The following is a 21,384-nucleotide window of genomic DNA, read 5'->3' on the forward strand; positions in this document are numbered from 1 at the left end:
TTTACTCATCACAAATTCTTTGCTTTCTGCTTCTTAACCTGTCCTGTGGTAGGACATTCTATAAAGATGTATCAAGGCCATGTGCATATGAGGAAATGGCTGAATGTAATGGCACTCACTAATTACTAGTTCCTAGCTAATTACCCAGTGGAAGTCACATCTTTCCCCTGTTTCAAGCTCAGTGTTTGCACTGAAGATGCCATCAATTGCTTAGCAACACTGAATTCTGCATTTTAAGGATAATGATCTTTGCATTATTCGATTTTCAGAGAACTGTGTTTCTCTTTTTAGTTAAAGTGAACTCTGAATCAGCCTTTAAGAGCCTGTGCCTTCCCTTGTGAGGCATAGTAAGGCAGTATTGTCCTTGCACCAATTTACAAAGTCAGTCTCTGATCTGTTTGTTACTTTTGGATACTGTGAACAGGTCTTTTCTTTTTTTTTCTTCCACACGGTTTTTGGAACTGGATTTTCTACTGCATTGAGGAGGATGGGACCAGGTGAATGGGTTTGCTATGCACAGAAAATCATACCTCAGGTTTTACAGTGGCTAACATTTTTGAAATATTGTTTATACAGTGAGAGGAAAAATATTTCCAAATCATTTGGGATTAATCTCAGTAACATTTGGGGCAATAAGTCTTAGTTCCTTTCATATTTGCTAGTAAGGTCAAAGATGCTAACAATTACACTAAGTTGTGGCTGACTTCATTGGGCCATTAGAAGGATACAGTAGGAAGTGCAAACAAGTGCAATAAGGTTTAGGGGGCTTATTTGTACCTGGTGAAGCTCTGACTCCTGTGTGGCTGTTCCTTTTGTACTGCCAGTGTTGTGATGGTGGAATGGAAACTTGGTTCTGCAAAATAGCTGCTGCTTCTGTGCTCAGCCTGCTTACCTGCACAGTCCTTTATGGATTGATAAGTATGACTCAGACCAAGGGTGTTTTGTAAAAGAGGAACTGTACTAATGCAGCTGCACAGAAAATCCTGGCCATGGTTATTGCTGCCAGGAGGCTGGTGATAAGGGTAGCAGTGCAGGGTTAATGGATATTGCTCTCTCATCAGATAACTACTGCAGAGGGACCAGGCAGGCAGTGAAGGCAAAATCAAGGGATAAAAACCACACTGTGGCTTCATTTCTGGTGCTGTGAGTGTTATGGGCAGCCTGGACTCCTGGCTTTTGAAAGAGGAATGCACACTCTATGAAGAGGTTGTGTGAGAAGTTGTGATTTTGTTACTGGGCACTGCTGCAGTGATGATCTGTCATTTTCAGGAAGGGTTTCAGTGCTTTAATCTGGAGTCTGTTTCCTCAAATTCCTGTGAAGATGCTGAATGATGTCTGGGTAGTGTCTGGTCCTTGGTTTTTCTTTTCATCATTCCTGTTTTGTTCTTACATCCTGTGCAGTTAAGCTCATTTCTTGTGCCTTGCAGCTCATGACAGCCTTTTCCCTTCAATGAAGGAAATAACAATCAAACCAAAATGTTTTAACAGGAGTTTTCTGTCCCAGAAGGCAGCCTGGCACATTCTTAATTATCAAGTTGGGATACTGGATAGAACTAAACTCTTTTATATTATACATTTCCTTGTACCCTTTTGTGTGGTGACACATGTGGATGAAAAAATATGATGTTTCATGTGTTGGTCAGAAATAAAGCTTGTGGAAAGAAAGTGGAAAAACCTGCACACTGTTGGTGGTAAGAGCAGGAGATCCATTAGAGTTTTCCAGCAGAGCTGTTTGCTCTGCTTCTGTCTCTTGCTCTGTATTTTTCACTTCAAAACCAGCTTGCTAAACACATGGAAAAAAAAAAAGAAACACTGGAGTTGAACACATTTTGATACTGCTTTAAATGGAGGCATGTTTTGAAGTGTCTAAACCCAGTAACCCCAGAGCATTGTTTGTGGCAGTCTGTCCAGGAGATTTCTCTCAGAGGATTTAGAGGTATTAATGGTGGAATGTCTTACAATCTCAGTTCAAGAACTTAAGCCTTTAAGAAATTCTCCAGCCCTGCTGACATTGAAAAGGTTAACTATAAATGTTTGTTCTTTTGTTTGATGGCAGTGTCTGAGCTGAGCAGGGACAGTGCTCTGTGCTTCAGGGCACTCAGGCACTGGGTTTGAGGCTTCTGCTGTGCCAGCAGAAATCTGCATCCAAGATGAGGCAGAGGTGTTTTCCTCCTCTTGGAACTCATTAAATGCACTTTACAGAAGCACTTGTCTGTTCCCTTCACCTCAGTTTTCTCAGAGTTAGGAATGCAAATGAACATTCCCAGGCTTTGGGCTTTTGAACTACACCCTTTTCCAGTTTCCTTTTTGATTTCTTGAATGATAAACACATATTTAATAGTTTGTTCTCCACATCAGGTTAATTCTAAACATTTACAGAAGGAAAGCAGGAATAGAAGCCTCTGTTTCCTCATACCTGTCAGCATTGTCTGACTGGAAAATAAGCAGCCCCTTATGTGGTTAGTGGTTCTAAAAGGCTTTTATTAATGCTTCAAAGCAGATCCATTTGATAAATATACCTTATGTCATTCTGTTGTGCATTTGTGTGGAAACCAGAATGAAGCAGGATGTTTTTAGGAGTCTCAGCATCTGGTAACTGTTTGTAAATATTTGATTCATGCTTCTCTACCTCAAGCAGGTTTTGTTCTAGCAACCACTGAAGTGAAAGGTAGTGTTTGCATTGATCCATTGAATATGGGATCAGGGCAATATTTTAAAAAATCAGAAATTTCTTCTACCCCAGGGAGAAATTCTTACTGTATTAGATAAAAAAGAGAGCTGAGGAAAATGTTTTTAACAATACATTTTCAACTAAATTTATTCTCCACAAACCAATGAAACAATTCTTCAGTTAACCCACTTGAAAACAACTGTGACATTTTGCATGAGTTCTCTTGCTCCTAAGATGGCTCTGGTTTACATTATACATTCACATTATCAGACTTCCCAATGGGGTTGGTTGTTTATGACCAGAACCATTAATGTGTGTGGTTATGTGGCTGCAAAATGTGAGCCTGGTGCCTGGAAGAAGCAGCAGGAGCACACTGGTGGCATGAGGTGCAGAGAAAACCCTTTCTCTAGGCACCTAGGTAGATTCTGCCTTCTCTCACACTGTGATGATGATGATGATGATGTGCTGTAACTGAATCAGGAAAAGCAACTGATGGGGAAAAAGGGAATGGTTTATTACTGCTGTGCTGGGTCATGGGATTTCTTTCACCTACTGACAGGACTGCTGGACTTGCCATGTGACTACCAAAAATCTCTGAGGGAAGTGGCAAGCTAAAATTACCTTCAACCCAGCAGAATGTGCTGGATTGTGATAAAGAGAGTTTTGTAATGAGCTGGGGAGGCAAAAGGATTAATATTGTCTTCATCAGCATTGTGTGACATAGAGAGAATGTGGGGATTTACAGCTGGGAAGCACCTGGACCCCTTCAGAGCCCGTGTTCCTCTTTGTGCTCCCTCTGTGCACTCACACAGCTGTGCCTTGTCCTGGTGGGGTTGGTTTAGGACACACTGCACTGCTCACAGCCAGATCTGTGACAGGCTTTGCAGAGGAGCCCACTGAGAGCTGCTGTGCAGCCCCTGGGACTGCCTGAGGACCCAGCTGCACTCTGAGGCACTGCCCAGGTCCAGGGAGGGCTCTGGTGAAGGTGGACTGTTCTTAACCAGAGATATAAACCAACCCAGCCCTGCAGACTGTCAGTTCCTCATGGATTTCTAAGAGGCAGCACTGCTGCAGCTGAGCTGGGGAGAGATATGGCTGAATAGGTTTGCTGCTTCTGCTGTGCTCAACCTCTGTTCCTGGTCATTCTTTATTGCTTTTCTAGTCCAGTCTCATTTAGAGATGTATTGAAACAACTTTTCACTTGGGGAACTGAAAAGGGAACTGAAAGAATTACGGTCTGTAGCAGAACAAAAGGAGAAGCCAGTTATGCTGACAAAATAGAAATTTCACTGATTTTGTCGGTTGCAGGACACTGACCTGTGGTAACACAAGTGTGGGACAAATGTGCCTCTTGCTGAGCTCTGAAAATACCCAGTCAAGCAGCAAGCACATGGTAAAAGTGGGTGAAAATAGGTCTGCACAAAGGCAGGCTGCTGCCCAACTGCCTTGTGCTCTGGTTCTTCCTCTAATGACTTCAAAAAGAAGTCACAGTTATTGATTTTTTTTCATAGTTAAAAATACCCCAGCCCCTGACAGTCAATTGTGGCAATAGTTCCACCTCCAGAGTGCATTTTTCTCATCCTGTTCCCTCCTTCCTTCTTCTGCTCCTCTGGGAACAGCCCTGCAGCCCTACCTGAGGAGTCATAGCAGAGAGAGAACTGTTTGGGAATAGCTACAAGATGCCAGAGTTTCTGGACAGAAACCCTTGGAAATTCCAGTGTCCTAATTTCTCTTATATTGACATGAGGAGTCTTGGTCCATCCATGTGAAGTGAAAAAATGTTTAATTTCTAACTAATGGGTTTCTCCTGCCACCATCATCCATATAAGATATGATGTCCTATTGCAAACAGAACAGAGATTTTTGTTTTCTAGCCAAGATTTGGAAAGTTCTCATCCAAAACCCAAAAATCTGTGTACTGTGAGTGAGTGGTCGTTTTCCTCTTTTCTCACTCCCACCCAACTCGTGTCTGACCTTTTCAGTGCTTTCATGTAATCCCACTTTATCTGTGTTTTGCCTGGGACTGGGGTAAGATTCCTCCTCCTCCTCACATTGCCTACAAGCCTGTACAAGTTAATAACCTGCACCTCTCAAATTGCAAAATAGAACAAGAAGTCCAGCAGTTGCCCTGCTATTAAAAAAACCCCAGCAGAAGAAAAGACAAATCCTCTGGTGTCAGCACCCTTCATACTCAAGAAAGGCAAACTCAGGAGAGGCTCTGATCAGTGTGTGTTGTTCTCTATCCTCTTTCATTGACTGTTACTACGTGGTTGACTTTAGAGTTGCTTTGACATCCCTGGGACTGGGGCCAAAATGGAATTAATCAGAAAAGACTAGAACCATGCATAATGGGCTTCTTGTCAAACCACTTTCTGCTAAACTCAGCAGAACCTGAGCATGACAGAGAACAGGGAGGGCTAAATGGGAAGGAAATTGCTAGCACAGATGTTTAATGTGTGGCTGCAAACAGCAGCCTCCTCCTCCCTTTTGTGTAGCTCTGACCATAAAGAATACTCATGTGTGCATCATCCAGGAGCATCTCAGCCTTGAGTGATGCTGGACCTGGGAAGTGTGGTGATAGAGCAATACTGTAAGTTGTAATTGCTCCATTTTTGTTTGAATAAAACCTATTGATCCAGGGAAAAGCATATGCCAAACCTCAAGAGAAAAGATAGAGTTGGCTTTAAATAATTTAGAACATTCAACACTTTCTTTTTCTCTTTCAAGTAATGGGGTCAAATTCATTCCTGATCTGCCTCCAATAATTTGAAGAGAATTAAACCATTACTGTCATTTATTATTTGTGTGATTGGCACCATGCAAGACACATCAGGAATGAATGTAGTCCATTATGTTTTTGGATATAAGTTCTGTCTTTGGATTCCAGTGCCTCAACTTAAGCACTCACTACAATAACACCTACAGAATAATGGTTTTAGTATCCTGAGAAATAACCTTGGTATGTCCTCAGGGCTTAATTTTAAGGGACCTGAGCTTGCACTCATAGGCTGTAGTTGAAAATTACAGTGACAGTCCCCTGACAATGTGAAAACTATTTTCTGGAGCAATTTTTGATCAACAGAGGATTTCTTAATTAACTCCTTATTTAGCAAGTCATGCTGCAGCACATCAGCATATGCTGAGGTTTGTTGGTCAGAGGGCATTGCTGGCTATTTTCCCCTTCTACCTTTTATGCCCTCTCATGAATATGGAGAATTGAATAGGTTTTGGTATTATGGACATGTCTGTCCTTAATAAAAGACTTGCTGCAGTCTGCAAATCTGATACCATCCATTGCAGTCCTCTGCAGTCCTCTGAATTCTGGCAGAAGCCTCACTGCTCCACATCCCCTCACATTTATACACCCTCAGGTAGGTAACATTGAGTGCAGGAGTCTGAGTTTCCTCACCTTACCAGGTAAACAAACAATGTATTGTCTGGATTTCTGATGTTGGTTTTTTTTATCCTATGCCCAAAATGTTGATGAATGTATAAAATAACTTTCCACCAGTTTGCAGCATTAAATGTTGTTCCACAGAGATCATCTCTAGCCACAGGCCTTGGTGTGCAGACAAGTTTATTGCACAGACACTCCCTGCGTGCCCATTTGAAAGTTTCTTTAAATTTATAGGATGATTTGGCAAGTCACAAAAATTGGCTATATCCATCTAGGCTTTTCTGACAAAATTAGCCAGATGCAGATGTTTTCTAGCATGTTTTACTGCCACTAACAGCATTGTCCTGGGCTTTTGTTTCTACAGCCAAAACACCCCAACCCGGACTGGCGCTACTCTGCATCCCTGAGGGCAGGAATGCAAAGGTATGTGTGCTGTTTCTCCAGAGAAGGGGAATTGTGTCCTTTTCCTCTGTGAAAAGGACAAAGTTTCTTCTGATGCCCTAGACTGATGATAACTGTGCTGAGATGGAAAGCACCTGAGTTCTGCTGCTGTCACTTCCAATCTCTGTGTGCTACAAATTCAGTCTGACTTGCATCTTATGCTGTAGAGCTGTGCTGTTCTTTCTTTTTACCTTCTGCTTTTCTATCCATTGACTGTCAAGGCATAATTGTTCCAATTATTGAATCATTTAATTGTCATTATATACTTTTTGTTTATTTTAAAGCTCCCTGTAATCATCAGTGCTGATGTTTCAATAGTCAGTCTGCATTTCCATCTTCTTGTTTCTCATTACCATAAAAGTAGCTGTTCCTGCAGCAGGTTTATTAACCACATGCTGCAATCAAGAAGATTAATGCAGTTGAAAGGACTTTTTGAAGATATGAGATGGATTTTCAAAGAAGGAAAAGTGAAGCTTTTGTCCAAATCTCTTTAGACATCTTTGAAAATCCACTGCCTAATACCACAAGTAGTTTCTGCTATAATTTTCTGTAGAGCCTAAATCAAACAGTATTTTTGCTCTCCCTGAGCAGATTAGAAAACTGGTTCTATGTTCAGGTGTAAGCTGATGTGATTAATAAGATTCCTGCACAGGTGTAGCTGCAGTTCTGAGGCTGCAGCCATTCCCAGTGGCATCACAAAGTGCAGCATTGCATGGGTTTCTCAGAATTGTTGATGCAGTGATGCTGTACCTTTAGCCAAGAGTTTTTATGAGACTGAAGTCCTAAATTGAGAGTCACACTGTGCTTCATGTGGGTGAGGACACAGAGTGACTCCTCTGAGATGCTGTGTAAAAAGGAATCTCAAGGGCCAAAACCAAAGGAGGACAGAGCAAGCTTGACTTTGTGGCCTACAGGGCAAGCTCTTTCTTTTATATTCCTGCTGTGACTTTCATTTTTTTGTAATCCATAAGTGCAAAATCAATGAACAGTCTGGGGAGCAGGATCCTGAAGATGGAATTCTGCCTACCTGAGCACTTTATCTGCTGGTCCTGAGTCAGGCATGCTCTTGTTGATCCACATTCCTTTCTGTACAAAGTACAAGATCTTATCTGAAGCTACTTGAACAATTAATGAAAAGTAAGAGCTTACTTTAATCCCTCAAGACTAATGGGGCCCTTCTGGGAAATTGTACATGTTCCTCTGCTCTCTCACATCAGCAGCCCCTGTCCTTACCTGAAATTTCAGGTTCTGAGCCTGTGTGCCCTGCCCAGTTGATGGTTTTCATAAAATGCTGGTTTTTTCATAAAACTTGTAGAAATTTGGTGCCCTTGATGTCTGCCACATTTGGATGAAGCTGTCCCTTAAATTCAGCTGGAAGTGTGAAAGGGAGTGTGAAGTCCATGAGCAGAGACAGGGACACAGTCACAGAATCCTGTTTCTCTTAAGGAACAGCATATAAACATCATGCTTGGTTTTGTATTAAAAATAGCAGATTTTTTCTTTTCCTTCCATGTAAGGTGTAAATTGGTGCTTTTGATGCCCAGTGCTCATGATGTGACACTGCAAAATTTGCTGTATTAGTTTTTGCATTTGAGAAAATGCATTTCTCTTCCTGAATTGCTCACAAGAAATGTGCAGTAACCCAGGAAGGTGGGATTTGTTAAAATGGCATAATTACACAAGCTCAGAACTAACTCCACCAACTTTTTAATCATTTGCCTAATGTTGCTACATCCTAATAGCAAAGATGTGTCACTTCCTTATTAGGGCCTCCCAGTCAATGAGAGGAAAGTGTCCTGCAGGTGTGTTTGTTTTATAAGTTATTTTCCACTACTGGGTTTTAGTAAATAATCAAAAGTATTTTTTGCAAGTCAAAGCAGATGCTTCTCATGCTGCTAGCATCATGCAGTAGTGTAGGAGTAGCTGCACAGTGGTAAATAGTTATGAACTTTAAAGAGTAGCAGGAATGGGAAGTGCTGTGAAGTCCAGGGCAGAAAGGAACTGGATAACCCAGGTGTGATATCTGCTTCCAGTGCTGTGCATATGGAGGAGGCAGGAGTCCTGCGTGGAGGAGCAGCAGGGCCTGACCAGCAGTGGCCAACAGTCTCCAGTGCTACTGCAGGTAAGGATGTGAAATCCAGAATATTTGTCAAGAACTGATGTTAACTGCAGTAGACCTCCTAATGCTGCTGGTTACTTTTTCCTCTGTTTTATAGCTCTGACTGAAGATCCTCAGATGAGCTCAGCTGGTCAGAGCATGGTGCTAATAACCCCAAAGCTGTGGGTTCAGCCCCTGTATGAATTCCCATTCCCTGAGGAGTTGGACTCAATATCCTTGTGGGTACCTTCCAACTCAGAATATTCTGTGATCTGGATATAAAGTTCTTGTGAATTATTATGTGAAATTGAAATAGAGTGGAACAATAAAGCAAAAAATACATCTTTTTCTTTACTCAGTCTCAAATGAGCCCTGGAGATAAGAGTCCCTGATCCCAGCTCTCACCCTGCTTTTGGAGGTTACTGGTTTGTGTAATGGAATAATGGAATAATGGTTCAGTTCTGATGTATGTATTCAGGTGTGTGTATTCCAGAGCTGGTTTGCCCTCCATTTCAAAAGAACAGTAAAACTGGGGTAGGAGCTTATCAGTTTTCCCTTTGTTATTTTTACAAAGCCAGTAAGTCTCTTTGAATATCTGTTCTCATTTTACTTTTCTGTGGTGAAATCAGACCTAAATTTTTGCTAGCTGTTTTCATTCACTCATACATGATGATGGAAACTAAAATATTATTTATTTGTCAAAATAAATGACAAAAAGCATGGTTTAGAATGGAGCTTCATTTACTCTGTCACTGACTGATGACTTCACAGCAAGTCAATAAGAATTGGCAGAAGGGTCTCATGGAGTTTAGAAAAAAAAATCACCTGGATGTTTTGTAGTGCAGACAAAAAAAAATATTCTCACTTTTGATTTTGGAGTAGGAATAATATAAAGATATAGAGGAGCAGTCAGTCCCTGTTTTCAGCCATTTTCAGCCAAACTAAACTGTAAACTCAGTGGATGCCCTGTGTAGGGTGGTGAGCCCTGTATGGCAGCTCTGTGAGCACTGTCAGTCAGGAACTGACATGAGGAGTGATGCCCATGTCACAGAGGCAGCTCAAATGCTGGGCAGTGGGGTCTCCAGCAGGAAAAATGATAATTACTTCATTTAACCTTTTTGGTGCAAAAGTTTCTTTCTATTTAAATGAGAATTTCACCTGGATAAAGAGCTGAGGAACAACCTGAGGGTTTGCAATCACAATTACAACATCCACAAATTAATGGTGCCCAGCAAAACCTGCAAAGGTCTTGCAGAAGGGCTGTTTGCAGAAACAGATTTGGGAATTAATTTAATATCTCATGGAGCTCGAGGCTATGATCAGCTGGGGTTTGTGTGCCTTCCTTCTGCTGCAGGCTTTGCAGGAACACACAGCCTTTGCAGAATATGAAGGGTGTGTGACTGTTGAGCTTGCATTTGAAAATGTCACCACAAGAACACTCCAACCTTTGCAAAGGCTTCCCTCAGGCTTTGGCTGCACTGATCATCCTTGACTGAGCACTCAGTGCTTTGCCTCATACCCAGTTCAGCATGGATACAAACATTCTGAATGTTTGTATCACCAGATGTTTGTATCACCAGATGTTCCCATGCTGGTGCTGCCAATTCCCAAAAGCACCAGAATCTAAGTGCAAAGGTAGGATGGTTCTGTCATCTGAGGAGGTCCAGTGGCATTTGGGTCCCAGAGCCCTGTTCCCCTGTCTGGAGTCCTGCTTGCTGTTCTGTTTTGGGTCTTACCATTTTGGACTTGCTTTGGGAACCTGCACATCTCTTTGTTTGAGCAGCAGTAACCCTTGGCTCTTATTGCTGCTTCCTCTCCTGACTTGTGAGGCACTTGTGCAATGAATGCATCCCAGCACAAAGAAGGTTATATTGGTTTGTCTGTCCTCTCCCAAGGGAGTAGTGACCCTGATATTACATTAATTAGACTTTTCTCTTTTTTTGCTGTGGGTTTCAGATAATATTCTTCTCCTGTCTTTGTAACCAAAAGCTTTAGATGTCCCTGATCCTTAACAGCAAACGGGTGTTTCATGGAGAAATCTCAGGATTAAAGGTTGTGTTAGCTTTTGTAGCCTCAGTACATCACATATTTAGCAAATTATTACCACTGCTTTAGGATCCTGCTTGCAGTTTCCCACACATCTCTTTCAGTGCTTCTTTCCTTTTGTGGTTTAGGTTCAAGACCTGTAATAACAAGTCAAGTGTTAAATCAGTAAATCCTTAATTCCTAACATATGGCTGAACTCCAACATCATCACACATTTTCCAGCAAATATGTGGTGCCCAAGCAAAACCTGGTCCTTATTTGACTGACAGCATTCCTGTTGACTTTACTGAATATTTCATCCATGCAAAGAACAGTGAATCTGTCATTTTTAAAATTGTGTTTGCATCTTCTCAGGCACCAGTCCAACCCATTGTAGGTTTGCAGCTGGGAGACTTCTGGGTGAGGTGGGACAAGAAGGTTCAAACTCCCTCTGGCTTTGAGTTTAGCTCTCTGGGGCATCTTGTTAGTCCCTCACATGCTATAGAGTGAGATCAGGGAATGAAGACACATTTCTGGTTTCTGCTCCATGTCCTTTGGCAGTTTTGGCAATTCTATCAGACTTTAGATGACCACTAATGTGAATGAACTCTGGTTTTTTTGATAACTAACTCAGAATAAATGGAGCTTGATTGGCAAAAGTGGTGAGAGCTCATAACAGAAACTGATGAACAGAAATTTTGCTCTAGATATAAAACACTGAAGATTTCTGAATAAACCAGACTTATGAATAATTCAGAGCCTAGAGTTAGCAGGCATTAGACAAATCTATGTATATTTTCCTGTGCTGCTGGTTCCAATCTACAAAACAGAGCTGGTGTCATGCAAATGCTTCAAAATGCATTTTTGCTAGACAAAACCAGTCTAAAGATGCTTTCATAGCACATGTAAGATTCAGGAGAACAATAAGGATTTGTGATGAAAAACAATCATGAGAAATTTCAACTCCTGTATTCAATGTAGACTTGATATGTGTGCAGTAAATCAGGCACTGGGCCACACACTATATGTAGAGAGGGGAAAATAAAAGATTCCATTCAGACAGCTCTGTAAAAGAGAAAAGGATTTAATGATAAAATCTGCATCTGAAATCTGTGTGAGTGTAGGTGAAGCTGTGGGTGAATTACTGGCATCTCTGAAGTCCATGTCAATAGCCCACAGACTTTCAGGAAATTAGGATTTCAGTGTCTGCCCTCATAAATATGCACAAGAGACATAATTAAGATTGCCTAGGCAAATGCCATCCTAAAATACACTAATTTTGTACTTCTGATTTTGCTGTGGTAACATTCTCCTAAATATATCTGCTATTTCTTTTCCTTTTCTCAGGGAATTACTGGGGAGGAGAGGTGGTAACACTGTTTTACAAAGCTCCAACAGGTCAATGTCCTTCCTGTGCTGGGGCCCCAGAGCTGGATGCAGGGCAATTATTTCAGCCTGTCTGCGCTGCCTGGGCTCTCCCAAGGACAGGAGGACATCAGACAGACCATCATGGACTGCTTGGGAACACTGCAGGAAGAAATTGTTCCCTGTGAGGGTGGGCAGGCCCTGGCACAGGGTGCCAAGAGCAGCTGTGGCTGCCCCTGGATCCCTGGAAGTGTCTGAGGCCAGGCTGGACAGGGCTTGGAGCAGCCTGGGATGGTGGAAGGTGTCCCATGGCAGGGGGGTGGAAGAAAATTATAAATAAGATCCCTTTTTACAGAGCTCTTTGCATCTCATGACCCTAAATCTCTATCTTTCAGCATTTGTCCTCTCAAATTTATGTGTCTCACAACTGTCTCTCAACTTTCCTGGTTTCATTCCATTTTTCTGCTGTTCTTTACTTCCTGCCTGTGACCTTCTCACACATGCCATGCTAGCTGGGGGTATTCCTTGTCCATAATGTCCTAGGCTGCCCTGGGTTTACACTGGGAACTAGAGTTTCTCTGGAATAAATTTGTATTGCTCTCAGAGGAGGGTTCCTGCTGCAATCACCTGGAATGCAGACAAGGTGCATTGATGGGGCATGATATGCAGAATAAGTTAGGAATTCAGAAAACTAAATGTGAACCAACTGTGAATATGTCAAATAAGCAAAATTTCCTGAAAAGTAAAGTCAGTCTTCCTAGTGAGTTTTGTGCTGCTGGTTTGGGGCAGGGTGTTGTGAACAGAACAACTGTGGGAAAAATGTGAAGAAAGGACAGGGGATCTTGTGTGGATTTTAAGAAAAAATGCCCAAAAATGCCTTGATAGGGAAAGAAATCATTATAATTACCCACTGTTAGTTGTGGTATTCCCAATTCTCTGTTTCACAGACTAATTTAGATGCCAAGCAAGTAAATCCAACCTGAACAAGAATATTGTATCTGAAAGAGATACTTCATTCCAATGAAACTGTGAGAAGGGCCAGGATGAGATACAGGATGATAGTGCAAGGAGAAGAGATCTGAACAGAGAAACCTAAGGGCATGAGAGGGGACACTATAATTTAATGAAGAGATGGGACCACAGTTGGGTTAAAAATTTTTGTTGCTCAGACAAACATCAGTCTCAGAGGCTTTGAGATTTAAGAGAGCAAGCAGTTGGGCATAGCTCAAAATGGTCACAAGACAATATAGAACTTTCTAATCCAATGGACAGTTGCCACAAAGTTTATTTTGCTTTTCTAACCTATCCCCTTTGCTTAATTTTGCTGCATTGTGGATACTTTTATCCATTGCCTTCTGTCTCACATGCAACACAAATGCTTCTATTATAACCTCTAAACTCTTACCTTACTCTATAGAGCCACACCCCTACATTATAAACCCTTCACCATCTTATTCATACACTTTTTTACTTACTTAAGGCATATTCTTACTTACAACTATAGAAACATAAGTTTATCATTCTTCTGCTTAATGTCTGTATATTGTATTTTTACATCAATCCGAGCTTCTTCCAAGGATCAAATCCTTCAGTGTTTGTGGAAGTTTCTATCTTTCCATTTCTCACATCACACCAGTAAAAATCTTGCACAGAAAGGTGAGCACAGAGGATCTGGTAGAGAGAAACAATTGGAAGAGATGCTAGAAGGTCTGCAGGAGGCTGATTCCAAGGGAACAGCAGTGTTGATTTTTAAGTGACTACTGAGCACAGGTCACTGGAAAGAAGATTGGCACCCTGGGCTTGGGTAATAGGTTGTGATAGAGCTGCACTGCAGTTGTTCTTTTCATGGAATAACCATTTGACATTGCCTGCATCTGGAACAGCAGCACAGAAGGAATGGAAAGTGTTTTAGAGGGGATTGAGTCTCACTGTTAGAACAGACACTGGTCTTGAAATCAGGCAGGCATTACAGGAGAAGCTGTTAAGGGCCCCACAGGAGAATCACAAAGCTCTTGGCCACTGAATTAGTCTTCTAAAATCCAGTTTAAAGAGAAAGAACCTAAGAAAATAACTCACAGAGTGATGAGACCTAAGTTGTAACATATTTCATATGATACAGCTTTACACTGTGACTGTAAGTAGAGGACAATTTCTTCCTGAAATGTCAGTGAATTTCTGATCTCCTTCTTCAAATGTCCTTCCTCATCTAGAGAAATAGGGTGTGATCAAGACTCATCAAGCAGCCACTGCAAAGAATTTGCAGGGGCTGAAAGTGCTGTTTCTTTGAGACTGTTAAAGGTTAATTTACAAATAACAGCACTGCTCTGGCTTAGCTTTAGCAGTTCATTGATTAAAGCTATAAAAGCTAATTACTAATTAGCAACCGTAATACAAAACCAGGTTCTTGGTTTGTTGCAGAATGCTGCAGCTGTTTAAAATGGAAGGAACTAGAAAATGCAGCTGTGCTAGAACCTCTCTCTATTTTTTAAATTAATAACCAGTTTTCTATAGAATTTCATAATTTCAACCTTCAAAACCAGAAATACATAGAAAGCCAAATATCAGCCCTAAAATTCATATCTTTAGTGGTCTAAGAAACACTGTGATCATATATGGAATATTTTAAAGAATAGAAGATGGGGAATACAGAACAGCCTAGTTATTTATGTCTCTCATGAAAATTAGTCTTCAAATCAGTGAATTAATAAATTCCCAAAATGTAGGTCCTAAGTAGTTCCTAAGAATTTCTGGAAAGGGTCACAGAGATTTGGTTCACAGCCTCTTGAATCATGGAAAAAATCATGCCCTTAAAGCACACTCAAGTAATTCTTTGAAGCTGCAGTATCTATCAGCTCAGTGGTCTGGGGAAGGAAATCATGCCAGCTTACTTGTGTGGATGCAGTGCCCTGCCTAAACTGAAATAGAAATAATCTGCAAGGGCCATATAAGGCTAAATCCCTTTCTTTTATTTTACTTTTAGATTTTGCTCATTGAATTCTCGAGTCAATTCCAGCCACTTGCTGAGACCCTCAACATGATGTACAGTCCTCAGTTTTGCCCCTGCTCCCAGAACACTTTATTTCCAGGACATTCCCTGCATGCTTCCTGCTTTTTGGCTTTGCACTTCTGTTTATTCCATTTTCCTTTCTTGTTACCTCTCTGGTTTGCCATGTACCTCCCTCTTTCTAATTTTTCTTGTTTTTTCCTTCCATCTAATGACTTTGGTCTCTTCCTGCTCATCTGTCCACTGTCTCCCCTCTGTATTGTTATTTCAGGAATGTTGAAATGTAGGTCACCAGCTTGGCCCCACATCACCTTTTCAATATTTCATACTGAACTAAGAATTTTCAGGGATAAATGCTTCTCATTTTGACAGCCTGATGGAAGCTGGAGAGGACTGAGAATTTCAAATGCTTCTTGGACTGAAGAAAAGCATTTTGAAATCAAAAGGACTTTTTCAAAAGAACATGTCCAAAATACATATTTTTATGACAGGTGCAGCTTGACATACTGATCATTATTTTTTAAAAGCTGATGACTGTTATGACCAGGAACTCATCTGCCTCACCCCATCCAAACTGTGGTTGAACCAGCACTTTGGGCTTTCAATATTTGGAGCCAGGACTGAGTAAATTAATAGGTTAGTTTAGATTTCTGTTCAGCTGAGTGAGCAAAGAGAGGAGGGGAGGATAGATGATATTATACAGAAACTGCAGTCATGACTTGGCTAAAGTTAAATTTACTTTCTGTTAATTTATTTTCCTCTTAGCTGCAAAACCCTCATGACTGACCTGAAATAGTGTTTGTGATCTTTATCAGGGGCTCCATTATTTTTCAGCAGGGTGTACCAAGTAAATGGGATGACATGGATGAGAGATTTAATACCTTAGTCCTTGAAGGCTCAGTGTAAGGAAAAAAGGATAGGACTCATCAGAATTTGGAAAAGGCTAATGCTGGGAACTTCTAAATTGTGTGATCTCTTTGACTTCTTATATGTGAATAAGACTTTGTGTTAATTTTGGCTGTCAAAGAGAATGGTCTTGGAAAGGTTTATGTCTTCAGCTACTGTGGCAAATTCTTGATTTCACCTGCTGCAAATATTTGTGAGAAGAATTTCCCTTTCTCATTAGGCCCAGCATGCATTTGTGCATCTCATCATTTAGTCCAGCCCCTGTGTCTGTGCATCCTTCCTTTGGGATTAGGACCACATTTGTACATTTGTCCCTGACTGGAGCCAGCTGTTGCATTTTCCCAAGTGGAGATCAAGTTCAATTTCTGACCCCACATGAGGTGATTGTTTCAATGCAGGTTTCCTAAAGGCAGGACTGATGGCTCCAGCTGAGATGTAAATAACCCAGGGGACCTGGAAGATTTCTGAAACCAGGAATTAAATAAGAGTAAAGGAGGAAAAGGCTAGAGGTTTTCTGTGACTGAACAATATGAAGAAAGTCTTCTGAAACTGTGGGCAAAAGCTGCTGCAGCTCCAGACTCCATCATTTTAAGAAGTGATAAAGAGATTTTACGTAAGCAGTTTATCTGGCTATAATTTCTATATTTAGGCACTGGGAGAAAGTTTAATAGCAATAACTCCTTGTCTATTTAATTCATCCTTTTCTGTAATAATCTTTTTGCTTCCTCAAAATGGAAGTTAAATTTGCACTTAAAAAAAAAATATTTCTCATAACTGAGCCAAAAAATAAAAGGGGGGGGAAAATATAGCATTTGCCAGATGATGTGATTAGTTCTTAAATATCTGGTAGGAAATTATTTTATAAATATAATAAAGTCAGATTTTCAAATCTAAGCAACTTTTTCACTCTCTGTTGCTTTAGGCATGTTGGTCTTTGTGATCTTCATAAAAATACCAGTGAGTTTGCCTTGTCTGCTTACTGGAAATATTTTGTAGCTACACAGAAGACATGGATTTTGATTCCTGTCTTTATTATTTTCTCAGCAGTTTCAATAAATAAATAGAAAAATCACTCCCTTGCCGCTGTACTACCTTGGGTTGTGATCTTGTCAGAACTTATAAACTAAACAAGTGTTTATCTGGTCAGTACTTCAGGGAATTGATGGTAATCAAATTGTTTCCACTTGAGCTTACAGCTGCTTTATTTTTTCCCTGTTGTGCCTCGCTTTTGTGTGCATGGTTTGGGGGTTGTTTTTTATTTCTTTCTCTACTGCTGTGGGCTTAATTTTATTCTGTTTAGATTTTTTTGAAAGAAAATATACTCAAGTAAATGTTAAAACAACCCATGATATTTATGATCCCAGATGAGGTTTAACCCTGTTATCTCTTGCAATATACAATTCACTATCTGATAGAAAATAGATGGATAAAAGAAGGGTGTGTCTAAGTAATCCTAAGAATTTCTGGTCTGGAATTTATTTATTTTGTGAGTGGTGGAAGAAGAAATGAGGTTGAGGGAGGCCAGACCACTCTGTGATATTGAATCTTCTCTTAATGGATGTCTGCCTGTGTGCAGCACTTTGCTGTACACAAGGGTCATAAATGTATTTTTCATGTGTTTATTTTTGTAAGCAGGCATTGCTTCAGCGTCTGTTGTTCGTGCTGTAGGGTGGCAGTGCCTCTCAGGTCAGATGGTGCTGCACAAAGCCCACACAAACAGCACAAGACAAGCCTTGCCTTAAGGAACTTGCCACTGACATGAGCAGGGCAGACAAAGTCTGGGAACACAAGGCAAAGGACATGTTCATTATCCTGCTTTTAAAAGAGGAAAAACAGGAAAATCAAAATGATTCTTATCACAGAGTGCTCTGTGGGGATGGTGGTCAGCATCCACCTGGCCCAAAATGCTCTCAGTGCAGCAGGAGGGAATGAGGAGCTTTGTGAGGCTGTTTTGGGGCTCCCCTTCCCTGCTCCTTCCCAGCTGCTGAGCCATGCAGAGCCCATGAGGTCAGGGCTTCCTGAACACTGCAGTTATTCCTGTTTCCCTGCAGTGCTCACAGGCCCTTTGCCTGTGAAGTCTGACCTTTAGCAGCTCCCAAGCCCTGCTGCTAAAGGGGCAGGCAGAGGCTGCTGCCTGCTCCTCTGGGCCATTGGACAGGGACTTTCCACAAGAGTGACAGGATGGAGGGAATGGCTTCACAATGACAGAGCAGCTTTAGATTAAATTTTAGGAAGAAATTCCTTCCTTTGAGGGTGGTAAGGCCCTGGAACAAGTTGCCCAGGGAAATTGTGGATCCCCATCCTTGGAAGTGTCCAAGGCCAGGTTGGATGGAGCTTGGAGCAGCCTGGGATAGTGGAAGGTGTCCCTGCCATGGCAGGATGTTGGATTGAGATGGTCTTTAAGGCCCCTTCCAAGCCAAGCCATTCCATGATTCTATAATGATGTTTCTCTCTTGTGAACCTCTCTGATCTCTTGGCTGTGCCCTGGTTTTGCTGAGACTCCAGAACAGGGCTGCCCAAGGCAGAGAAAGCAATATGTGCATGTTTTACCAGCACACATTCTGCCTATTTATGTAACATTGACCTGGAGATGCTGATTTTACTCCAAGAGCTAAGCCCTGAAATCATTCAGTCATTACTTGTGTGCACTCAGAGGGTGCAATGAGAGATGTAAAACAGCAATAGCAGCACACAAAGGCTTCCCCTTCATTATGGGGATTTAATTCTCAGAAAATCAAGGTTCTGGCTGTGGAGGAAATGAATCTGAATGCAGCTTCTCTGCTTTTGTCTTATATAATTACAATCAGCCATCCCTAAAAGCATCCCCTCTTAGCATGCACGCAACTAGCAAAATAAATGGGTTGATTAGGAAGGAAAAAAACCACACCAGAAACCCTTTGTGGTCTTGTGGAAATTGTTTTACCTGCACACATTCTGGTATTTTACCAGCACACATTTCTCAGCATAAACACATTCATGTGTTTATGCTGAGAAAAAGAGTGTGCTGCTTCTGTTTGCACAGGTGGGTGAAACAGGTTCAGAGAACACAAAGGAGATGTGGTACAGCCTGGCTGTCCCCACTCAGCATCCAGGGCTGGGCTCAGATACCAAGAGGTGACCAGAGCAAACCAGTGAACAGCAGCAGGTCATCCCACCACAAAGCTCTGGAGGCTGGAGCTAGAACAGAACTGACTGAGAGTGGTTTGAATATGATGAAATTAAATTTTTCATCTTTTTCTTGAGTTGGTTAATAGGAACAGGACAACTGCTTCAAAAGAATGAGGGCATGGAGTGACAGGGCAAGGGGGGATTGGCTTCAAACTTAGAGAGTAGGTTTAGGTTGGATGTTAAGAAGAAATTCTCCCCTGAGAGGGTGGGGAGGCACTGACACAGATTGCCCAGAGCAGCTGTGGCTGCCCCAGGATCCCTGGAAGTGTCCAAGGCCAGGCTGGATGGGGCTTGGAGCAGCCTGGGACAGTGGGAGGTGTCCCTGCCCATGGCATTGGGGTGGAACTAAGTGAGCTTTAAGGTCCCTTCCAGCCCAAGCCCTTCTACAATTTGCTGTTTGGATCCCAGTTCTGTCTCATGCCTGCCCTCCATAACTCCTTTTTGGGCTGTTCTGAAAAGGAGTTTTTGAAACAGCAAATTTGTTTCCTGACAAGCAAATCCTGTGCCCGTGGGTTCTCAGATTCTCTGGAGGTTTGGGTGCCAGGTGGGATTTAAGGGGCTGCACAGGGAGCTCAAACTCCATTTGTAGGTCAGACCTCAGGTGTATAACATGGAAAACAGGCTGCTGTCCTGGCTGGGAGTGGCACTAATTAGATCCCTAATTGTGCAGCTAATCTCCTTAGGCTCACTTAGACAATTAAGGGCAAGAGAGGTCCTCAGCCCTTCCCTCTCTGCGTTTGTCCCTGTGGTTACTTGAGCTGGCCAAGGGATTTTGCCTGAAGTTATGCCTTCCTATCCTGTAACCACACCCCCCTGGCCTGGTGCCTGAGCCTTTGGATAGCTTATTCTAGTTAAATTATTCAAACTTTGAAAAAAGAAACAGTTATTTCCAAGATGCAAGCTCTGATCTTCAAGTCATTTCAGCAGTTTTTTCATATGCAGATTTTTAATGCATGGGGAGGCACTTGAAAAACCAGAACACACACTATGCTTATAAACAATCAGGAAAGCCATGAGCCTTCTTTAGTCCCTTTGATTAAATTTTCTGATATTTTTGTTCCACATAATCACTTGAATGTGGTAGCTGAGTTTAAAGGAAGAATGTTGTAAGACAGAATAAAATGAAAGATGTTTTGACCAAAGGCAGTGAGTGAAAAATGGCAAAATAAATAATAAACATATTATCATAATACTGAAAAATGCAGAGCAAACGATTCCTCCCCCAGTTTTCCTTCAAACCCTGCCTGTAGACCTTACAACTTTGATTTTAAGAACCAAAATCCAAACTAGAATTTTCTTTACCAAGGAACACTGCATTAAACACGTCTCAGGATTTGCAAAGTACATTCTCCTCCCTCCTGCTCTCTGCTTTTCACTACCTTGTGCTGCATCTGTGATCCACTATGCTCCCAGGAGCAAGAGATGTTCATTTTAGTGATAAATCAACTTGCACAGCCATAGTGGGGGTGAAGAGGTCCTAATTAATAACTACAGCAGCTGAATTGTCCACTCTGCACCACTCCTGATGTCATCTCTGACAATATAACAGACAGACTCTCATGGTAACAGTGTCCTTTCCAAATCCCTGGAATCAAATATCTTCAGTCACATGTGGAGGATAAATTCCCTCAAACCCCTGTGACTGCAGCAGGCACAGACCATCAGCAGGAGGAGTGGGCCAGCAGCACCCTGCTGATTCGGTTTCCAGGTGATTTGTTCTTTCAGTTACCATGAATAATGTCATCTCTACACAGGGAAAATTACCTGTTCTCAGCAGATTATTGTCTTGCTGCAAATTTATGCTAAGTAGGTAGCAGTCTCCCACATGTGTAGCTGCAAACCAAAGAATTAAAATAAATTAATTACATTAGTGTCAGATTATCTGCTTCATTTATTCCCAGACTTCAGTTAGAAGAAATAAAGCACTGTGAGGAACATCACCTCTTGCTTTTCATTGAACTGATTTTCTGTGGGGCAAGAAAGGTGACAGAGTTTCTCAAGGACCACACATGCTGCTCACTGCTCTGGGTCCCTGCCTTTTCCCCTCTGAAGAGTGCAGGTGCAGTTAGACAGCAAAATTATTTTCAGCAGTGAATTCTGGAGGCAGAACAAAGCACATTTCTGTTGGTCCACGCTGTAAATCTGTGCACCCATCCTGGCTTTCAAACTGCAGCTGAACCTATCCAGAAGTAAATGGAAAAGAGAACTGCTTTACTTCTGGGCTGGCAGGCAAAGTAATTTGGTGATCTTAATCCAGTTCCCCACTGGCAACTTGCCACATTGCAGAAAACACTCTCACAACTGAAACT

General features: G+C 41.7%; 1 protein-coding gene across 12 annotated transcripts in view; it reads left to right on the plus strand.

Annotated features, from left to right (window-relative positions):
* The window catches only part of LOC129126594 (protocadherin alpha-C2-like), a 166,303-nt gene that overhangs the window by 122,075 nt on the left and 22,844 nt on the right, over positions 1 to 21,384 (plus strand). For all 12 annotated transcript variants that reach the window (XM_054642629.2, XM_077186623.1, XM_077186622.1 and 9 more), the window contains exons 2-3: positions 6,433 to 6,491; positions 8,543 to 8,631. In XM_054642629.2, the coding sequence (XP_054498604.2) occupies positions 6,433 to 6,491; positions 8,543 to 8,631 (148 nt within the window). The remainder of the gene's footprint in view (positions 1 to 6,432; positions 6,492 to 8,542; positions 8,632 to 21,384) is intronic.

The sequence above is a fragment of the Agelaius phoeniceus genome, chromosome 15, assembly GCF_051311805.1.
Source record: "Agelaius phoeniceus isolate bAgePho1 chromosome 15, bAgePho1.hap1, whole genome shotgun sequence".
NCBI lineage: Eukaryota > Metazoa > Chordata > Aves > Passeriformes > Icteridae > Agelaius > Agelaius phoeniceus.